We start from the raw sequence: 19,172 nt of genomic DNA on the forward strand, positions 1-19,172 counted from the left end.
AGGAGAGCGCCTGTCAGAGGACCCGAGGTGTGGAGGCGCCCCGGGTGTTCAGTGTCTCTGGTGTTGTGGTTTGAATGGTCTTGACACAATGCCAATACACCGCCCCTCCCTTCGCCCATATTTATTACCCTAACCAACCACAGCCCCGCACCTCCCCCCTCCCCCTCCTCATCTCGCCTCTCAGCGCGTCTGCAGATTGCTTGGCAGATGGTTCCTGCATCATGTCGCCCAAACGCAGCGGTGAACCTCCACCACATTTGTCTCCAGTAATCTCGGCTTCACGTCCTCGGATATCTAAACCTGGGGGCGGGGGGGGGGGGAGAAGAGAGAGAGAGACATGCGCGTTTATACGAACAATGCATTTGCGTATGTGCACGCAGCCCCCGCGGCACACACACAACCGAACGGTCTGTTGAGGCTAACAGCGATTTGTGGGTGTGCTTAGTATGTTTTGGTAGCGGGGGCGGGGGTTATGAAGACACTCGGGGTTGTGGTGATACAGGCTTCCTCCTTATCCACGACTGAAACCCAGATTAAGCGACGCCAGTGGCCCGCTGTACGGAGTGACGTGCGCTCAGGACAATACACCACATCACGCCTATCGGCATATGTTGCTAGTTGTCACCGTTTTATTCCTTCTCCAAATGTTTAAGAGGTGTGTTTGTATTGATGTCAGGACACTGTCCCTCATCTCTGCCAGCCCCCCCCCCCCCCCCCTGTCAGTCATCACAGTGGCAAGTTTATTACATCTTGGAGGGGAGGATTTGTGTACTGTGTGCATGTGTGTGAGAGAGGCTACTGGCATTTTTTTATATGAATATTTGACACTGTAATTAACCTTCCCTACGAGCGATCCAAGCATGCATCGCGGTGCTGCATTGCAGCAGCGTCCCGCGCTCCGCGCCGGAATGTTTCTAGAGGCTGAGATAAGGTATGATGGACGACACGGCCCCCGGGCACCGCGTAATAGAGCAGTGTGTGTGTGTGTGTGTGTGTGTGTGTGTGTGTGTGTGTGTGTGTGTGTGTGTGTGTGTGTGTGTGTGTGTGTTTAATGATGAGTGTTATGGGTTAAATATAACAGCCTTCTTCTCCTCCATGAGGTCACAGCTTTGCCTTGAAGACACATCGCATCGTAAGTCTCCCTCTGCCTTTCTAGTCAGCAGAATTAAGGTTTGACCACATCTTACGGCTGCGAGGCACGATGAACACATACTTCAAATATACTGACATATGGTTATTATTATATATAAATACACGTTGTTGCTGTTTGGAGTAGGTGATAAAGTGGTTAAAAAACTAAATTATAAAAAGGGTGATTATGACCACAAGAGATTGCTGGCGGTTATTCTATGGTCATGTAAAGATGGAGATGGGTCCCTCCGAAAAAACACGTTGTTGTTTAGATTCTGAGACATAACATCTCCCGCTTTAAGGTGGGGATATCAAACCTATACCTTGTCTTTGACTTTCATTTTGACCAATTTTGTTTAATGCAAGCGACCAGTAGTAGCACGACCGGATGAAAAGTAGCCAATTGCAATCTGATCCACCAAGTGTATTTATATGTATTAGCCTATATATGTTCTTAAGATATGTTCCTCTGTAAACCATCAATATAAATTTAGTCTTATAAACAAGACGAAAGCCTTACACTAGACAAATCATGAGTTCTTGACGCAAAAACGATGACCAAAGATTAGATTAATACTTTATTAGGACTAAACTATATGTTTTAAGGAATAAAACAATTAAAACAGTACAATTAGATTCTGCATCTTAAAACCCAAATGTTTTGTTGGTAAACAATAGAAGGCCTACTACATTTAATGATAATAGAAAGAATACAAATAATTAAGAGCAAACCTAGAAATAGCACCCAAAATAAAAAATAAAAAAACTGAATACACCCACCTCAGAGACAGCGATGTATAAAGGATTAAAAATAATACTAATCAAAAATGAAAACAGAAAGCGCAGTTGCGAGCCGGAAAATGATCTGGATCTCAGGAGGACCCGGGCTGGACTCCGCGAACAAAGCCGGCTCCCCTGGACCCCGGGCGGCCTGGGACGGAGCTCCTCCAGTCGAGTCCAACCCGGTCCCGTTGGTGGGGAGAGAACCAGGAGACTGGGGGGGCACCAGGAGACGGGGGGGGGGGAGAGCACCAGGAGACTGGGGGGGGGGGGGGACCAGGAGACGGGGGGGGGGGGGAGAACACCAGGAGACGGTCAGCAGGCTGCGGCCGCCATTGTCTGTCAGCGCAATGATTGAATCCGCAAAGCTATAGTAAAACAACATCAACCACTACGACTGTACGCTATCTCTATCGTGTCGTGTTCCCGAATGAACGTGACGGGCTCGTCGGTGTTGTGGGTCCCGCCTCGACTCGGAGCGGTGCTTCTTCGGATGAGTTCTCGTTTCTTTCCCCGTCGCTCTTACTCCATCGCGCCCTACTAATGGGCGCCCTGAAACCGACCAAGAGGAAGATGGGGAAGGGAGGGCTGGTCGCGGGGAGTTTGAAACCGCCTCCTATTTTTTTATCAACATATTTGCCACTAGATTGTGGAGCGGTTCACTTCAAACGAAACACGTTGATTCGCATCATAAATAAACCGGTATACGACCCGCCGCTGAGCGTAGTAAACACGGGGTAGGACGGTTGTACCGCCATCATGGTTCCCACCCGTCCTGTCGGAGAGGCCGACCCCCACCCCGTCCCGTCCTGCGGGTCTGAATGAGTCCACTTTAGTTCTTTCTGATGCTAATCCGTGTCCCACCCAGACACAGTATACATTATGCACGACAACAGTCGGCCTACCTCGGCCATTGTACCGAGAGATCAGGAGATTGGACTGCTGTTTACATAGAGCAAGTGGTAAAGACGGAGCGGTCAGCATGTCGTCATTAGCTCATACATATCTTTTTGCACATAATGCGACCACCTGGTGTAACGCGGGTGTTTAAGATATTAGCGTGTGTTCCGTCTGTCATTGTAGCTGTGAGGTCGGTGGAACGAATCCGCAGCTAAACGCAGGGGCCGCCGCACTATCAGGGGAAACGTAGTCAACGTGTACACGTCTCGTATTCTGTGTGTGTGTGCGTGTGTGTGCTGCTCTTGCGAAAGTCCAAGGATGATTCTCTGCGTGAATCGCCTCATATGCGTGCTGTCGCCAGTGCGCATCTATTTTAACCCGCGTGGCGGTGGGGAGTCGCCTTGAAACCGCCACCCCCTCTAAAATTCCCACTGCTTGTTTTGATCGCTCGGTCCTGAAGGAAGAGGGGACCTTGAAACGGCTCAGCCCCCTCGGACCCTAATTGGTTTTATAGAACTGGCGAGAAGCCAAAATGTTTACATCGCGTTGAAGGACACTTCGGGCAGCCAATCAGATGTGCCGCTGCTGAGCGTGTCGGGCTGGGTGGGTGGGGGGGCGGGCCTTGTAAAACAATGCTCGCTTCATTGCTGAGGAGTTTACCGACGCGAGAGGGGCGCTATCCCCCTGCAGTTACCTACGGACAGCCCGTAATGGACTGCCCCACTCCGGTCACCAGCCGCTCGGATTTTGAGAACCATTGCCATATTTTCCAGCTCAGAGTTTCCCATTCACGTAAGGAGCGGACCTGTTCCTTCTTACTCGGTGTTTTAAAATTGCGATTTCCGACGAATTTATAAATATGACATCGTTATAGAAAAGGCGCGTGTCCTAAAACACCACAGCGCCCGATCATTTCTCTAACCCGGTCAGAAGTGCTGCCCGCTGAACCCGTCCCCGGCCCCCGGGGCTCCTCTACGAGGAAGTTCTGCCGCCTCGCGTGGAACCGTGAAAAGTTTGAAACGTGGCTCTTCCTCCGCGCACCGCTCTGGTGCTGCGCCTCATGGCTCGCGACTCCTGAAGATCAAAGCCCTCCGCGGAACGGTCCAGGGCGCGAGGCGAGCGGTAGTTTTTCCGGGAACGTTTTGGGTTTTAGTTGAACGCGGTCCCCCACGAGCCCTTCTTCTTCTTCCGCCCAGCCCGGGAGTAACCAGCCGCCGAGGGGATCAGTTGGCTCGCGGAGGAGATCTGTCGGCTGGCGGAGGGGATCTGTTGGCTCGCGGCTCTTGAGGTCTATCAGACTTTATTTTTTCATTTCTGAAGCGACTCAGGAACATGTTAGTGTAATGTTGCTGACCTTCCATGGATCTTATTTAAACTCGCTAGCTGTTTAAACGCTCTTCGGTTTAGCCCAATGGAAGCGGAAATTACGAATATTTGGTATTTTCCCCGTTTTTCCGGTTTAGTTTTTAACTGTCGGACACGTCGAGAGGAACCTAAAAGTGCTTAAAGTGTTAAATTGGCGCATTGAAAACAACTGCTCAGCTGAACGATAGATGGTTCCAGAAAACCTTGTATTTTCCCTCATGTGGTTCTTAATAACATCTAACCCAGGAGAGGTTACAGTAAGGAAAGTGAATACATTCTAGTCTTTAACAGCCCTCTGTTCGGGGCTTGGTTTCTCTCCCGGGCAGCTCCAGGTCCAACACCTGGTCCTCGGTCCTCTCCCCGGGCAACAGAGCCCCGCTCCCCTGGCCACAGAGCCCCGCCGACCGCTGCCTGGTGACGCAGCCCCGAGACGCGTTTTATTTTTAACTCTTTTGAAATTTATATTTGATGCTCCTCCGGTATTTATGATGGATTGGTTTACATCGGGAGGCGGTCGCCCCGAATGTCTGCTTTACGACTTAAAACAACAGCTGGACTAATTAAAGACGGTACAAGGGGGTTCTACACCTTTTTAGTTTAATACCAGCCTTTAAGTTTAATGTCAACCTTTTCTCCAAGGTGCATGGAGGTAATTTAGTGGTTAGTTCCTGGTCGTCGTCCCCGGTGTGAGGGCTGCCCGGTGAACCGAGGCTCCGGAGCGGGCTCTGGGTCGCTGACGAGGCGGTGTTGGCATGTCGGTGGTCCGCTAAACATTAACCTCAGTGCTTATCAAAACCGTGGAAACAACCGAACGACTCAAAATACCTCGTCATCGGTCGATTTCGCACCGTAAGAGCGACCGTTAAATACCCGATTTAGTTTAAAAGTGTTTTTCTTAACTGCGTCATCGCTCGACAAGACTACCGATCGCTCGTCTATTTCACCCCGATCTCGGAGCCGTTCTCCGGTTCTGTTATTTAATCTCATCGCTAAACCAACAACATCCAGGCCGGCATGAGGTAGTGTGTCAAACGGTTTTCCTCTTGTGTTTTATAGGTCAGCAGGATGGCTGAGAAGGATCCAGTATCGCCTGGAAAGCTAAAGACAATATTATAGCAAAAATCGTTTTTTTTCGGAATATCCGAAGGGACTATTTTTTTTCCCCCTTTCCCCCTGCTGTGGATAATGGATGGCCGAGATTTTGGGTCTCCCCGATCCGTCCATGTCCCTCCTCCGCTGCTGGCGGGACTCGCTATGGAGGCTCAGCGGCTCGGAGCCGCAACAGCTGCCGGGAGGATCGCTCCCTCGCCCGGGCATTTGGGCACGAGTCATCCGCCGCCTTTACACTCCGGGAAATTTATGCCATCGCCTCTAAACATTCATCCCCACCACAGTAAGTGTTTGATCCCGATGTACTCTAGCGCTTTGTACAAACACATTGATGGTCTAAAAACGACGACCGCAAACAAATGTAAATAAGGCGGTCGCTGTGATAAGCTGTTTGGTTTTCTTGGGTGTCGATGCACTGTTTATTATTATTATTATTATTATTATTTTATAAACCTTGGAGAGAATCTGCTTCTGTGGTTAATTAAAAAAAAACTTTTGATGATCATCGATGTTTTCCTCTGCAGCAGTACTAAAAGAAGTGTGTGTGTGTGTGTGTGTATGTGTGTGTACACTATTTTAGTTTAGCTTCGCCCACAAGCGTGGTTCATTTGGCAAATGGTGATCATGCTTTTGCAGCATTTGTACAGTTCGTGTGTGTGTGTACGCGTGTGTGTGTTGCTGTCTGCTTGAATTTCGGATCCCAGTGATGCATGATTTGATCTGTGGTCTGATAAGTAGAAGGTTGTGTCTGATTCTCTGGACCAGTTTAGCTCAGTGTGTGTGTGTGTGTGTGTGTGTGTGTGTGTGTGTTCTGACGGTGTGTGTGTGTGCTCTGACGGTGTGTGCGTGTGTGTGTGCGCTCTGCCGGTGTGTGTGTGTGCGCTCTGACGGTGTGTGTGTGTGTGTGTGTGTGCGCTCTGACGGTGTGTGTGTGCTCTCTGATGGTGTGTGTGCTCTGACGGTGTGTGTGGGCCTGGAGTTCTGGATTCAGTGGATTAATGTGATTTATGTTTGATTGCAATAAGCAGATGAAGGACAATCTCTGGAAATGGGTCTTAAACATTCAGGAGTTTCATAATAAGGCTGCGCTTCAGTCGGGGTGCTGGGAAACATCCAAATAGAGAGAGGAGGGCTCCACTGTTTACACACAAGCGCGTGTGTGTGAGAGATACCTGTTCAGCGGGCGGTGGCCTGCAGCGGGCTCCCCCCACAGTGACCTTCTCTCTCCAGAGGAACAGGACGCAGGTCATTTAGCTTTATGGCCCTCCTCCGTATCGAATCCCCATCACATTAAGAGGCTGGCACTGGGCTCTGTTTCCTGTAATAACAGCCCCCCACACACACACACACTCACACTTATAATTTGCAACACAATTTCAACCATATATGGCACATCAAATTTAATTGTGCCAAACCACACCGATAAAGACCGCCGGCTAGTTTGGCTTCCATGGAGCGGCGTTGCCCGGCGACAGTGGTGTCTGTTAGGCCGTGGTGATGGACATCAGAGCACCCTGGGGTTTCACGCTCGCGCAAAGCACCGTGTGCGTTGTTTAGGACGACCTCTGACCTCTGAGGGTCTTGCTCCTCCGGTGAGGGACGCTGGAGTCAAGTGGGATCACATTAAAGAAACCCATTGGAAACAAAGGCTGTGGGCAGGGGACACTCGTGGGGGTGTCCCCCTCATCCCATTGGTCAGCCAGTCCTGTCGGTCTGTGTCCCCCTCATCCCATTGGTCAGCCAGTCCTGTCAGTCTGTGTCCCTCATCCCATTGGTCAGCCAGTCCCGTCGGTCTGTGTCTCCCTCATCCCATTGGTCAGCCAGTCCCGTCGGTCTGTGTCTCCCTCATCCCATTGGTCAGCCAGTCCTGTCAGTCTGTGTCCCCCTCATCCCATTGGTCAGCCAGTCCCGTCGGTCTGTGTCTCCCTCATCCCATTGGTCAGCCAGTCCTGTCAGTCTGTGTCTCCCTCATCCCATTGGTCAGCCAGTCCTGTCGGTCTGTCTCCCTCATCCCATTGGTCAGCCAGTCCTGTCAGTCTGTGTCCCCCTCATCCCATTGGTCAGCCAGTCCCGTCGGTCTGTGTCTCCCTCATCCCATTGGTCAGCCAGTCCTGTCAGTCTGTGTCTCCCTCATCCCATTGGTCAGCCAGTCCTGTCGGTCTGTGTCTCCCTCATCCCATTGGTCAGCCCTTCCTGTCAGTCTGCTTGTGCTCATGCTGGTGGATGTTGTCATGTCGGAGAGCAGTCCATTAGTGGCGCGCCCCAGTCTGGTGTTATTGTTTTTCCGAGTGCTCTGAGTCATCGGGCGGTGCTCTGTCACGGGCCGCGTCCCAACACAACGCAGCCCCCCCCGGGCCGGTGTTTACAGACGGAGGGCAGCTTTAGAGGGTCCTCTGTCAGTTGGAGCGGCCCCCCTGTGTCCCCCACGGGGGACACGCAGAGGAAGGCCCTGGAGTGGACCATGAGGACGCAGAGCGGGTCCCACTGTCGTGGTGGTGGGGAAGGTTTGATTGATGGACTGTTTGACTCCCTTACTGGTTCATCCTACCGAGTCCCGCTGTAAGACATGGAGGGTGGGGTGAGAGTCGTGGACAGCCTCCATGTTTATGAGGGTAAAGTGGTGCTTTGGGACGAAGTCCCATCACGGCAACAATCACCAACACTGTCTATGGAGCGGCAAATTCCCTCGTCTCTTGTTGCCATGGTGATGGTGTGTTCCAGATTCCTCGGACGCCAGCCGTCCGAGTTGGAAGCCGGGAAATCTCCCAGCTTTCTTGTGGCATTCCTCGGAGGCACGCCCCCTTTTTATCTTCATCTCTCGGAATTCTGAGCGTAGACCGCGGACTGCGCCCGTGAAGAGTTTATTTTCTTTGTATTTGTACCACGTTGGTCATTTTAATGTTGATTTTAAATGCTCTTACACACTTGATTACATTGCTACTTTATTCCGGGCACCAATTTACGCATTGCACGGCCTTGCTGAGCGTGCAACCAGCCTGCAAACAACACAACTTTACATTTAAAGTTGTGTTGTTTGCAGGCTGGTTTGCTAAAGGGGCTAATGTAGCTAAAGATAAACAAACGACTAGCCAATATCATGACCCATCACAAAGTCTGGCTCAAACAATTCCACACGCACCCAAACACAAATGACTGTATCCTTGTCTTGTGGAAGGAACGCATTTTAGACACGGAAACAAAATCTTAAAGCATTCCTGTTTGCCAGGTTTCTCTTCCAGGAGGGAAGCGTAGGAGTGTACTGGGAGAGAGGGAGGTGGGGGGGGAGAGGGAGGTGGGGGGGAGAGGGAGGGGGGGGGGGAGAGGAGGGTGAGGGAGGTGGGGGGGGGAGAGGAGGGTGAGGGGGAAGCAGCCAGGTTTTTGTTTGAGGCGCTCTGGCAAAAAGATGAGTGGACCAGCGGAGCGGCGAGCGTTGGGGGAGAGAACCCGTCCTCCTTCCAGGAGCTCAGAGGTACTCCTCCGCCCGCGGCGCCCCCGTCCTCCTTCCAGGAGCTCAGAGGTACTCCTCTGCCCGCGGCGCCCCCGTCCTCCTTCCAGGAGCTCAGAGGTACTCCTCCGCCCGCGGCGCCCCCGTCCTCCTTCCAGGAGCTCAGAGGTACTCCTCCGCCCGCGGCGCCCCCATCCTCCTGGAAGGAGCTCAGAGGTACTCCTCCGCCCGCGGCGCCCCCGTCCTCCTTCCAGGAGCTCAGAGGTACTCCTCCGCTGGGGGCGGAGCCTCCGCTGGGGGCGGCAGACGTCAGCCCCTGTCCCCGTGGGACCTGTGGCGGAGTGGGACGGGGCGTCCCGGACCCCCGTCCGGACCCTGATGGGGTGGCGGCGTGTGATCGCTCCTCCGGCGTCCGCACGCGCCCCAGAGCCGCGTCGAGGTCCCCCCGCCAGGGCTGAAGGATGGTGTGTGTGTTTGACCGTTGTGTGTGTGTGCGCGTGTGTTCCTGCCCTTGTTAGCGTGCGTGTGCGTGCATTAAGGCATGGCCGCGTCACCCTCAGATGGATGCTTGGGGAGGGAAACGTTCTCCTTAGGAGGAAGCTGAAAGGCTGGCCGCGCTGGGGACGGACGGACATGAACGGCTCGCAGCCGCGCATGTACGCACACACACCTGTCAGGCCAAGACGGATGTGTGTGTGGAGGGAAGAACCGCTGCATGCCGCGGCACGGGGGGGGGGACCCCGTAGCACCGTGTGTCCCGGCCCCCCTCCGGCCCCCCCTCCGGCCCCCCCCCCGACCCGCAGGGGGGTCAGAGGGGGGGCTGGGACACACGGCGCTACGGGGTCAGGGACTCAGACCCCGTCTGAGTCCCTGAGGGGGGGGTCTGAGGGGAGACCAGCCGTTAGGGAGTGTGCTCTTCAGACCGTCGTCAGGGCTGTAGGAGATCCTGACGACGAAACAGGACTGAAGACGACCTCATTGGTTCATCCCCTCCTGGTTGAGTCGCAGTCAATACGATCAATGACCTATTGATTAGTTACTTCAGGTGTGTGTGTGTGTCTTCATGTCCACGTCATGGCAGGAGCGCTCTGCTGTTGGCTCCGGGAGGGGGGGGATGTGCTCAGCACACGTGCACCGTCCGGCATTTAAGTCAGACATTTCCATTTCAGACCGCAGTAATTCCCAGTGGGACCAGTAGTCACTGGGAGGCTCCAGGGGAACACGCGTGTGTTCAGAGCCTCGTATACCCCTGATCAATACCCTGATGATACCCCAGTCTGGTCAAAAAATGCTATTGACGCATCCGTCAGTCCATCAGTTTGTAGTTTGGCCTTTTTTATTTCCACCTTAATTTCAGCTAATCAAATTCTGGTGGTGTTGACACACACACACACACACACTAGGGCCCGACCGATATTGATTTTTGAGTGCCGATGCCGATTATTTTCAGAGAAAAATTACGATTAAGATTTAATCGGCCGATTTAAAAAAAACAAAAACAAAAAAAACAAAAACATATAAAACGTAGTTTTTGATACCTTAAATATACTTTAAACACTTTTGACGAATATGTGAATTGAATGCAGAACCTTTGAGTGTTTTAGAATACATTTACAGTCAAAAATGAGTGTAATGTAAAATGTCAAATAAATAACTAACTCCCAATGTGCTGCGCTCGTGAGCAGTGACTAACACGTGCGTGCTGAGCAGTATGGTCTCACCGTTAGTCTACAGTATAACAAATTAACATGGCCTGGGACCTAAAGAAAAACAGGCACAACATGCTCAAACAACGCGTCTTGTGTACATTGGTGAGGTGAGCGCGCAGCTGCCTGAGCGAGCGTGCTTTCATGTTGTACGGTAAAATTCAATCTCCTCTTTTTTACTCCAGCTAAAGTTGTTAGTTAGCAAGGCGAGTAGGAGCGCAATCTGCAGGATACTAATCGCAATAACATTTATATAAAAAAAATAAAAATAAAAAATCGGTTGTAATCGGCGTCTTTTTGGCCGATGCCGATTATTTTCAAAAAGGCTATAATCGGCCGATTAAATCGGCAGGCCGATAAATCGGTCGGGCCCTAACACACACACACACACACACGCACACGCACACACAAAAGCCCTGTGATGATGGGCTCAGAGTGCAGTGGAAGATGCTGGATCTCTGATCCCCTCAGTCCTGAACATCACCACTTAACAAAGTGTGTGTAGCCTGTACTGGTTTGTGTGTGTGCTGTGTAGCCTGTACTGGTTTGTGTGTGTGCTGTGTAGCCTGTACTGGTTTGTCGGTGTGTGTGCTCTGTAGCCTGTACTGGTATGTGTGTGTGTGCTCTGTAGCCTGTACTGGTATGTGTGTGTGTGCTCTGTAGCCTGTACTGGTATGTGTGTGTGCTCTGTAGCCTGTACTGGTATGTGTGTGTGTGCTCTGTAGCCTGTGCTGGTTTGTGTGTGTGCTCTGTAGCCTGTACTGGTATGTGTGTGTGCTCTGTAGCCTGTACTGGTATGTGTGTGTGTGCTCTGTAGCCTGTACTGGTTTGTGTGTGTGCTCTGTAGCCTGTACTGGTTTGGTGCTTCATGGCCGTGGTGCTGGTGGCCCCCCCCCTCCCCCTCAGGGCCTCGCGGGCGGTGGTTCTGGGAGGACGGACTGTTCTCCCAGAACATAACTCTGTGGGCCGGTCCACAGAGTTATGTCTCTTGGCAACTCGCTGAAGTGGGGGGCAAACAGCATGTGGGAGGGGGGGGGGGGGAGAAAGGAAAAGAGGGGATGGGGTTGTGGTCAGAGGGAGTAATGAGAGAGTGATTTGAAAAACGTTTTCGGAAAGAAAAAAAATAAGTTTCCCTAGTTTTAGCTGAGCTTCTGTTTTGGAGGTGTCTGTGTCTGTGTGTGTGTCTGTGTGTGTGTGTGTGTGTCGATCCATCTAGCGTGGGGGAAGTGCACTTTGGTGAGAGAGAGGGGGGGAGACCCTGGTGTTTAGCCTGAAGGGGGAACGCACACAAACACACACACAACCTAGCATCAATCATTCAGAAATGGATTATGCAGGCGGGCGGGATCTGGGGAGACGGCCCTCTCCTATTACTGAACCAGCACTCACCCGGCCGCCCGGCATAATGAAAGAGCCGTGCATTACGGGGCTCAGACGGCGAGGGCTGGCGGATCTGTTCACACGTCTGAGGAGGACCTGCTCTCACCGGCCGGCCGCGCTGAGGGCAGCGACGCTCTGCTTGTAGACTGCTCTACAGCGCTGTAGAGCAGCCTACAAGCAGAGCGTCGCTGCTCTACAGAGCAGCAGTGCCCCGCCCGTTACCTGCTCTACAGCGCTGATAAGGTGCGTGTGAGGTACATTCTTGCGGTGGGCTGACCGGTCGCCGTGGGAACAGAGAGAACCCAAACGAGGAGGCGGGCCGCTGGCGGCCCGACTCGTTAGACGGGTTAACCTGCTGTCTGAGCCGGTGCTGCTGTGTACCGTAACTGTACGGTACAGTACTGTAACTCACTGTACTGTACCGTACAGTTACAGTACGGTGAGTTACAGTACAGTACCTGTACGGTACAGTAGAGTACAGTTACAGTACTGTACTCCTCCCTCCAGCAAGACCAAAGAACTTGTTTTAAGGTTTAGTGTGTGTGTGTGTGTGTGTGTGTGTGTGTGTGTGTGTGTGTGTGTGTGTGTGTGTGTGTGTGTGTGTGTGTGTGTGTGTGTGTGTGTGTGTGTCCAAGTACTGATTCCAACACTTAAGATGTTGACACACAGAGAGGAACACGCACACATGGACACACACACACACACAAAGAGACTTTCATAACCCTGGGTCTAATGGCCTGGGTGTGCAAGGTTCCGCCTACACACTATTTTCAGGGTAGAGAATAAAGGTGTGTGTCTGTGTGTGACTCCTGTCTGTGATTAATTGAAAGCTGGCTTCCGTATTGATTTAGGTAAGCACGGACTGTGCCTTTAATGTACTGATTTAGATGCACGGGAAAGTTGGTGAGCAAGGCATGGCTCATATTCTCACGGGACACGCGGTTAATCTTACCTCGGTGTACTAATGTCGCTCAGGTCGGGTCGCTCTATTGCCCTCAGTGGGGGAGGACTAATGTTGGGTTAGTCCACCTTTCTCTCAGTGTAGGGGGGTGTTGGCTTGGCCAATAGTGCATTATTTATTAATAAACATGTATTATATATGTTTAGAGCTGAATAATGCACATTGGTGCTGCCCCTTTTTAAACGGTGAATTAAAGATGAGGAGGAGGTTGGGGGGGCCAGGAGTCAGACCATGGAACGATAACATAGGGCTGGGTGACGTCCCTGTACCCCCCAAACCATAAGATAGGGCTTGGTACCGCCCCTGTAGCCCCCAAACGATTAGCGGGGGGGCTACCCACCTCCTGGACCTCGCCCCCTCCTACCTGCTCCGATAAACATCCAGAGAGGCCTGTCGCCGGGACAACGGGCGCAGGAGGCTGACTGATCCGTGGGGAGGACCAGAGGTCTGGCGATGAGGAGGGCAGCCGTCACCCACGGGTTTGATCGCTCATTCGTGCTGCAGGAGGTTTTGGTCTAGTGCTACGATGTGAGCCAGTGTCTCCTTGAGATTGCATTGTTATCGTTTGAGGATGGTTTCTGATTCGCTGTTCACCTCAGGACTCATTACAGACAAACTGGGGGGGATGTCTGCCATGTGGTCTCTCACGTGGTGGTGGTGGTTATAGTATATATTTCTTCCAGTGGTCATTAGTAGAAAGTGATGGCAGAAAATCCATTTGTAACCATGAGAGGAATGTGAACATGCTCCGTGTGTCACGGACTGCAGGAGTCCATGTGCTGCTGGCGGCGCGAGCTACAGCTCCATATCTATAGATGTATCTATCTAGATCTGTGTGTGTGTGTGTGTGTGTTCAACGGTGCGCTCCCTCACAATTGAACCGTCAGGACCTACCGGTTCTGTCGACCGCACACCTACCTCTGCAGTTAGCGCCGAGCTCTGCAGTTAGCTAGCGCCGAGCTCTGCAGTTAGCTAGCGCCGAGCTCTGCAGTTAGCTAGCGCCGAGCTCTGCAGTTAGCTAGCGCCGAGCTCTGCAGTTAGCTAGCGCCGAGCTCTGCAGTGAGCTAGCGCCGAGCTCTGCAGTTAGCTAGCGCCGAGCTCTGCAGTTAGCTAGCGCCGAGCTCTGCAGTTAGCTAGCGCCGAGCTCTGCAGTGAGCTAGCGCCGAGCTCTGCAGTGAGCTAGCGCCGAGCTCTGCAGTGAGCTAGCGCCGAGCTCTGCAGTTAGCTAGCGCCGAGCTCTGCAGTGAGCTAGCGCCGAGCTCTGCAGTGAGCTTGCGCCGAGCTCTGCAGTGAGCTAGCGCCGAGCTCTGCAGTGAGCTAGCGCCGAGCTCTGCAGTTAGCTAGCGCCGAGCTCTGCAGTGAGCTAGCGCCGAGCTCTGCAGTGAGCTAGCGCCGAGCTCTGCAGTGAGCTAGCGCCGAGCTCTGCAGTGAGCTAGCGCCGAGCTCTGCAGTGAGCTAGCGCCGAGCTCTGCAGTGAGCTAGCGCCGAGCTCTGCAGTGAGCTAGCGCCGAGCTCTGCAGTGAGCTAGCGCCGAGCTCTGCAGTGAGCTAGCGTCGAGCTCTGCAGTGAGCTAGCGTCGAGCTCTGCAGTGAGCTAGCGCCGAGCTCTGCAGTGAGCTAGCGCCGAGCTCTGCAGTGAGCTAGCGCCGAGCTCTGCAGTGAGCTAGCGCCGAGCTCTGCAGTGAGCTAGCGCCGAGCTCTGCAGTGAGCTAGCGCCGAGCTCTGCAGTTAGCTCTGCAGCTAGCGCCGAGCTCTGCGGTTAGCTAGCACCGAGCTCTGCAGTTAGCTCTGTAGTTAGCGCCTGGCAGATGATTGAGCGTGGTGGTTCTTCTTGTGCTCTCCAGGCGATGTGTTCCCGGGGTCCGTCCCCTTCCTGTCCGGGTATTCGGCCGCCTCCCACCTGACCTCTGACCCCGCATACAGAGCAGCCAATCCCAGCAACCTACAGATGGCCCAGCTGTGGGCCTCGCACGGCCACGAAGGTACACAAACACGCACACGCACGCACACACGCGCCCACCCTGCTCTACATCGGGAGCAGCCCTGTGTTGCTCTACACACTCCCATTCGTCTGGCGGACGCCCCCCCCACCCCCCCCCCCCCTCATCACTCCACCACTGGGGGGGGGGGGGGGCTACTTCTGTCTCCTGGCGCCCCCGCTCCTCCCGGCCGTGTGCTAGATACGTTCCGCAGCCGGGCCCGTCCCGCGGCCCCCGGGGGCCCGCTGGCGTCCTTCATCCTCCCCTCCTCTTCTTCAGCCTCCCCTCCTCTTCTTCAGCCTCCCCTCCTCTTCTTCAGCCTCCCTCCTCTTCTTCAGCCTCCCCTCCTCTTCTTCAGCCTCCCCTCCTCTTCTTCAGCCTCCTCTCTTCTTCAGCCTCCCCTCCTCTTCTTCAGCCTCCCCTCCTCTTCTTCAGCCTCCCCTCCTCTTCTTCAGCCTCCTCTCCTCTTCTTCAGCCTCCCCTCTTCTTCTTCAGCCTCCCCTCCTCTTCTTCAGCCTCCTCTCCTCTTCTTCAGCCTCCCCTCTTCTTGTTCAGCCTCCTCCACGCTCTCAGAGCCGCGATCACCTGATCTGCGCTGTCTGTCTGTCTGTCTGTCTGTCTGTCTGTCTGTCTGTCACTGTGTGTGTTAATGTTCGCTGTCCTTCATGGTTCCTCCCTCAGCTCCGCAGGAGCAGACTGCGTCCTCCTCCTCCTGCCTCCTCCCCTGTGCCTCCTCCCCTCGCCTCCTCTCCTCCCCTCGCCTCCTCCCCTCGCCTCCTCCGGTGTTACTCTATTGTGTTACTGCGTTGTGTTCCTGTTTTGTGTTCCTGTTTTGTGTGACTGCGTTGTGTGACTGCGTTGTGCGACTGCGTTGTGCGACTGCGTTGTGCCACTGCGTTGTGCCACTGCGTTGTGCCACTGCGTTGTGCGACTGCGTTGTGTTACTGCGTTGTGTGACTGCGTTGTGCGACTGCGTTGTAACGGTGTACGGCCAGGTCGCTGTGTGCCGCTGTGTCGTTAAACTGATCTTTAAGAGTTGCTGAGTTGAAGACGCGTCGGTGTAGACTGTAGATGATATTGAAGCTGTGGTGATGGAGTCTCGCTGCCAAAGGTTTATCGTGCATTAATTAAATTGGCTGCTATTTAATATCTTTGCAAGGTCAAAACAAACTCTGCCGGTGCCAATTAAAGTAAAAGATAACGAGAGAAGGACTCATAAACCGGCATCTAAACGAAGAAATGAGCGTCGGCTTTTTTTCTACAAAAAACTGTTTTTCAAAACCGGCGGCCAGAAGAGCCAGTGATGTCATCGTACCCCCCCCCCCTAGAGCCAGTGATGTCATCGTACCCCCCCCCCCTAGAGCCAGTGATGTCATCGTACCCCCCCCCCTAGAGCCAGTGATGTCATCGTACCCCCCCCCCCCCCTAGAGCCAGTGATGTCTTCGTACCCCCCCCCCTAGAGCCAGTGATGTCTTCGTACCCCCCCCCCCTAGAGCCAGTGATGTCTCATCGTACCCCCCCCCTAGAGCCAGTGATGTCTTCGTACCCCCCCCCCTAGAGCCAGTGATGTCATCGTACCCCCCCCTAGAGCCAGTGATGTCATCGTACCCCCCCCCCTAGAGCCAGTGATGTCATCGTACCCCCCCCCCCCCTAGAGCCAGTGATGTCATCGTACCCCCCCCCTAGAGCCAGTGATGTCATCGTACCCCCCCTAGAGCCAGTGATGTCATCGTACCCCAGCCTCACTGAGACTGCGCTGCAGAGCGGGGTCTCAGTGAGCCGCTGAGCCCATTCGGTCCGTCGGCTCACAGCCTGCTGTCCCCCCCCAGGCCTCTCCGCTCTGCCCAGCAGCCTCTACCCCGCCCACTACCTGTCCCTGGGCGTCCTTCATCCTCCCCTCCTCTTCTTCAGCCTCCCTCCTCTTCTTCAGCCTCCCCTCCTCTTCTTCAGCCTCCCTCCTCTTCTTCAGCCTCCCCTCCTCTTCTTCAGCCTCCCCTCCTCTTCTTCAGCCTCCTCTCTTCTTCAGCCTCCCCTCCTCTTCTTCAGCCTCCCCTCCTCTTCTTCAGCCTCCCTCCTCTTCTTCAGCCTCCTCTCCTCTTCTTCAGCCTCCCCTCTTCTTCTTCAGCCTCCCCTCTTCTTCAGCCTCCTCTCTCTTCTTCAGCCTCCCCTCTTCTTGTTCAGCCTCCTCCACGCTCTCAGAGCCGCGATCACCTGATCTGCGCTGTCTGTCTGTCTGTCTGTCTGTCTGTCTGTCTGTCTGTCTGTCTGTCTGTCTGTCTGTCACTGTGTGTGTTAATGTTCGCTGTCCTTCATGGTTCCTCCTCAGCTCCGCAGGAGCAGACTGCGTCCTCCTCCTCCTGCCTCCTCCCCTGTGCCTCCTCCCCTCGCCTCCTCTCCTCCCCTCGCCTCTCCCCTCGCCTCCTCCGGTGTTACTCTATTGTGTTACTGCGTTGTGTTCCTGTTTTGTGTTCCTGTTTTGTGTGACTGCGTTGTGTGACTGCGTTGTGCGACTGCGTTGTGCGACTGCGTTGTGCCACTGCGTTGTGCCACTGCGTTGTGCCACTGCGTTGTGCGACTGCGTTGTGTTACTGCGTTGTGTGACTGCGTTGTGCGACTGCGTTGTAACGGTGTACGGCCAGGTCGCTGTGTGCCGCTGTGTCGTTAAACTGATCTTTAAGAGTTGCTGAGTTGAAGACGCGTCGGTGTAGACTGTAGATGATATTGAAGCTGTGGTGATGGAGTCTCGCTGCCAAAGGTTTATCGTGCATTAATTAAATTGGCTGCTATTTAATATCTTTGCAAGGTCAAAACAAACTCTGCCGGTGCCAATAAAGTAAAGATAACGAGAGAAGGACTCATAAACCGGCATCTAAACGAAGAAATGAGCGTCGGCTTTTTTTCTACAAAAAACTGTTTTTCAAAACCGGCGGCCAGAAGAGCCAGTGATGTCATCGTACCCCCCCCCCCTAGAGCCAGTGATGTCATCGTACCCCCCCCCCCTAGAGCCAGTGATGTCATCGTACCCCCCCCCCTAGAGCCAGTGATGTCATCGTACCCCCCCCCCCCTAGAGCCAGTGATGTCTTCGTACCCCCCCCCCTAGAGCCAGTGATGTCTTCGTACCCCCCCCCCCTAAGCCAGTGATGTCTTCGTACCCCCCCCCTAGAGCCAGTGATGTCATCGTACCCCCCCCTAGAGCCAGTGATGTCTTCGTACCCCCCCCCCTAGAGCCAGTGATGTCATCGTACCCCCCCCTAGAGCCAGTGATGTCATCGTACCCCCCCCCTAGAGCCAGTGATGTCATCGTACCCCCCCCCCCCTAGAGCCAGTGATGTCATCGTACCCCCCCCTAGAGCCAGTGATGTCATCGTACCCCCCCCTAGAGCCAGTGATGTCATCGTACCCCCAGCCTCACTGAGACTGCGCTGCAGAGCGGGGTCTCAGTGAGCCGCTGAGCCCAGTCGGTCCGTCGGCTCACAGCCTGCTGTCCCCCCCCAGGCCTCTCCGCTCTGCCCAGCAGCCTCTACCCCGCCCACTACCTGTCCCTGGACACCTGGACGGCCCCGCCCTCACCCAGCACCCCTCTACGACTCGCACAAAGGTCAGTGCCCCCCCGTCCCCTCCCCCCTCTCCCTCTCCCCCTCCCCCCTCCCCCCAGTTGCCATGGAGACGTGCTCTCATCCAGGTGTGCCTGTCTTGTGTTCGTTGCAGAGGGATTCTACCTGCCATCCTCCCTCAGCCAATCAGCGCTCCTCCCTCCCCCTGCGCGCGCCCCCCCCTCCCCCCCAGCACCACACCCCCTCAGCGGACCTCCCGGGACGGGGGCCGCGACCGGCCCTACCGGCCGACCGGGAGCGGGAGAGGGAGAGAGAGCGGGAGAGGGAGCGGCAGAGGGAGGCGGAGAGAGACGGGGAGCGGTTGAGAGAGGAGGCGCGGCCGTACGGCGTGGTGGACCTGACCAGGACAGGGGGGTGGCAGGGGGCGGGGCCGGGAGCAGAGCTGGCCCCGCCCCCCGTCCCACCACGCCCTGTACCCGGGCTCCGAGGGGGGGGCGGGAGGAGGGCGGGGTCCGGCCGCAGCACGCCGGCCACGCCCCCGGCCACGCCCCCTGCCACCCCAGCCCCCCGAGGCCCCTCCCCCCCGCACACACTCAAAATCACGCGCACACACACGCGCACACACACATGGACAGAGAGCGACGAGGAGGGCGGAGCCCAGGACGCTGCCCGCCCCCTACGGCGTGCCCCCCCCCTCTCCACCCCTCCTCGCCTCCGGGGGCGGGCCTCTCTCCCTGGCCTACCCCCCAGCAGCACGGGAGCCAACCAGAGAGCAGCGAGTGACCGCGCCCACTTACGTGCCTTCAGTGGAGGTTTATGATGAGCGGGTGGGGCCCATCCAGATCGCCTCCCAGGCCCGG

The 19,172-nt window shown here is 54.9% G+C and overlaps 1 protein-coding gene across 3 annotated transcripts; it reads left to right on the forward strand.

The window, feature by feature from the left end:
- The first annotated feature begins 1,000 nt into the window (after positions 1 to 1,000).
- Positions 1,001 to 18,896, forward strand: LOC132474781 (trinucleotide repeat-containing gene 18 protein-like). Of its 3 annotated transcripts, none has more exons than XM_060075670.1 (5): positions 1,001 to 1,132; positions 5,233 to 5,569; positions 14,622 to 14,759; positions 18,254 to 18,356; positions 18,467 to 18,896. In XM_060075670.1, exons 2-5 carry the CDS (start codon positions 5,362 to 5,364, stop codon positions 18,675 to 18,677), a joined length of 660 nt encoding a protein of 219 aa, XP_059931653.1. In that variant the 5' UTR covers positions 1,001 to 1,132; positions 5,233 to 5,361; the 3' UTR covers positions 18,678 to 18,896. The 3 variants fall into 3 exon arrangements, with proteins under 3 accessions (XP_059931653.1, XP_059931642.1, XP_059931649.1); XM_060075659.1 differs by lacking the exon at positions 1,001 to 1,132 and adding an exon at positions 3,433 to 3,603; XM_060075666.1 differs by lacking the exon at positions 1,001 to 1,132 and adding an exon at positions 3,610 to 4,099.
- Positions 18,897 to 19,172: the final 276 nt, after the last annotated feature.

Source organism: Gadus macrocephalus, chromosome 2 (assembly GCF_031168955.1).
Source record: "Gadus macrocephalus chromosome 2, ASM3116895v1".
In the NCBI taxonomy this organism is placed as follows: domain Eukaryota; kingdom Metazoa; phylum Chordata; class Actinopteri; order Gadiformes; family Gadidae; genus Gadus; species Gadus macrocephalus.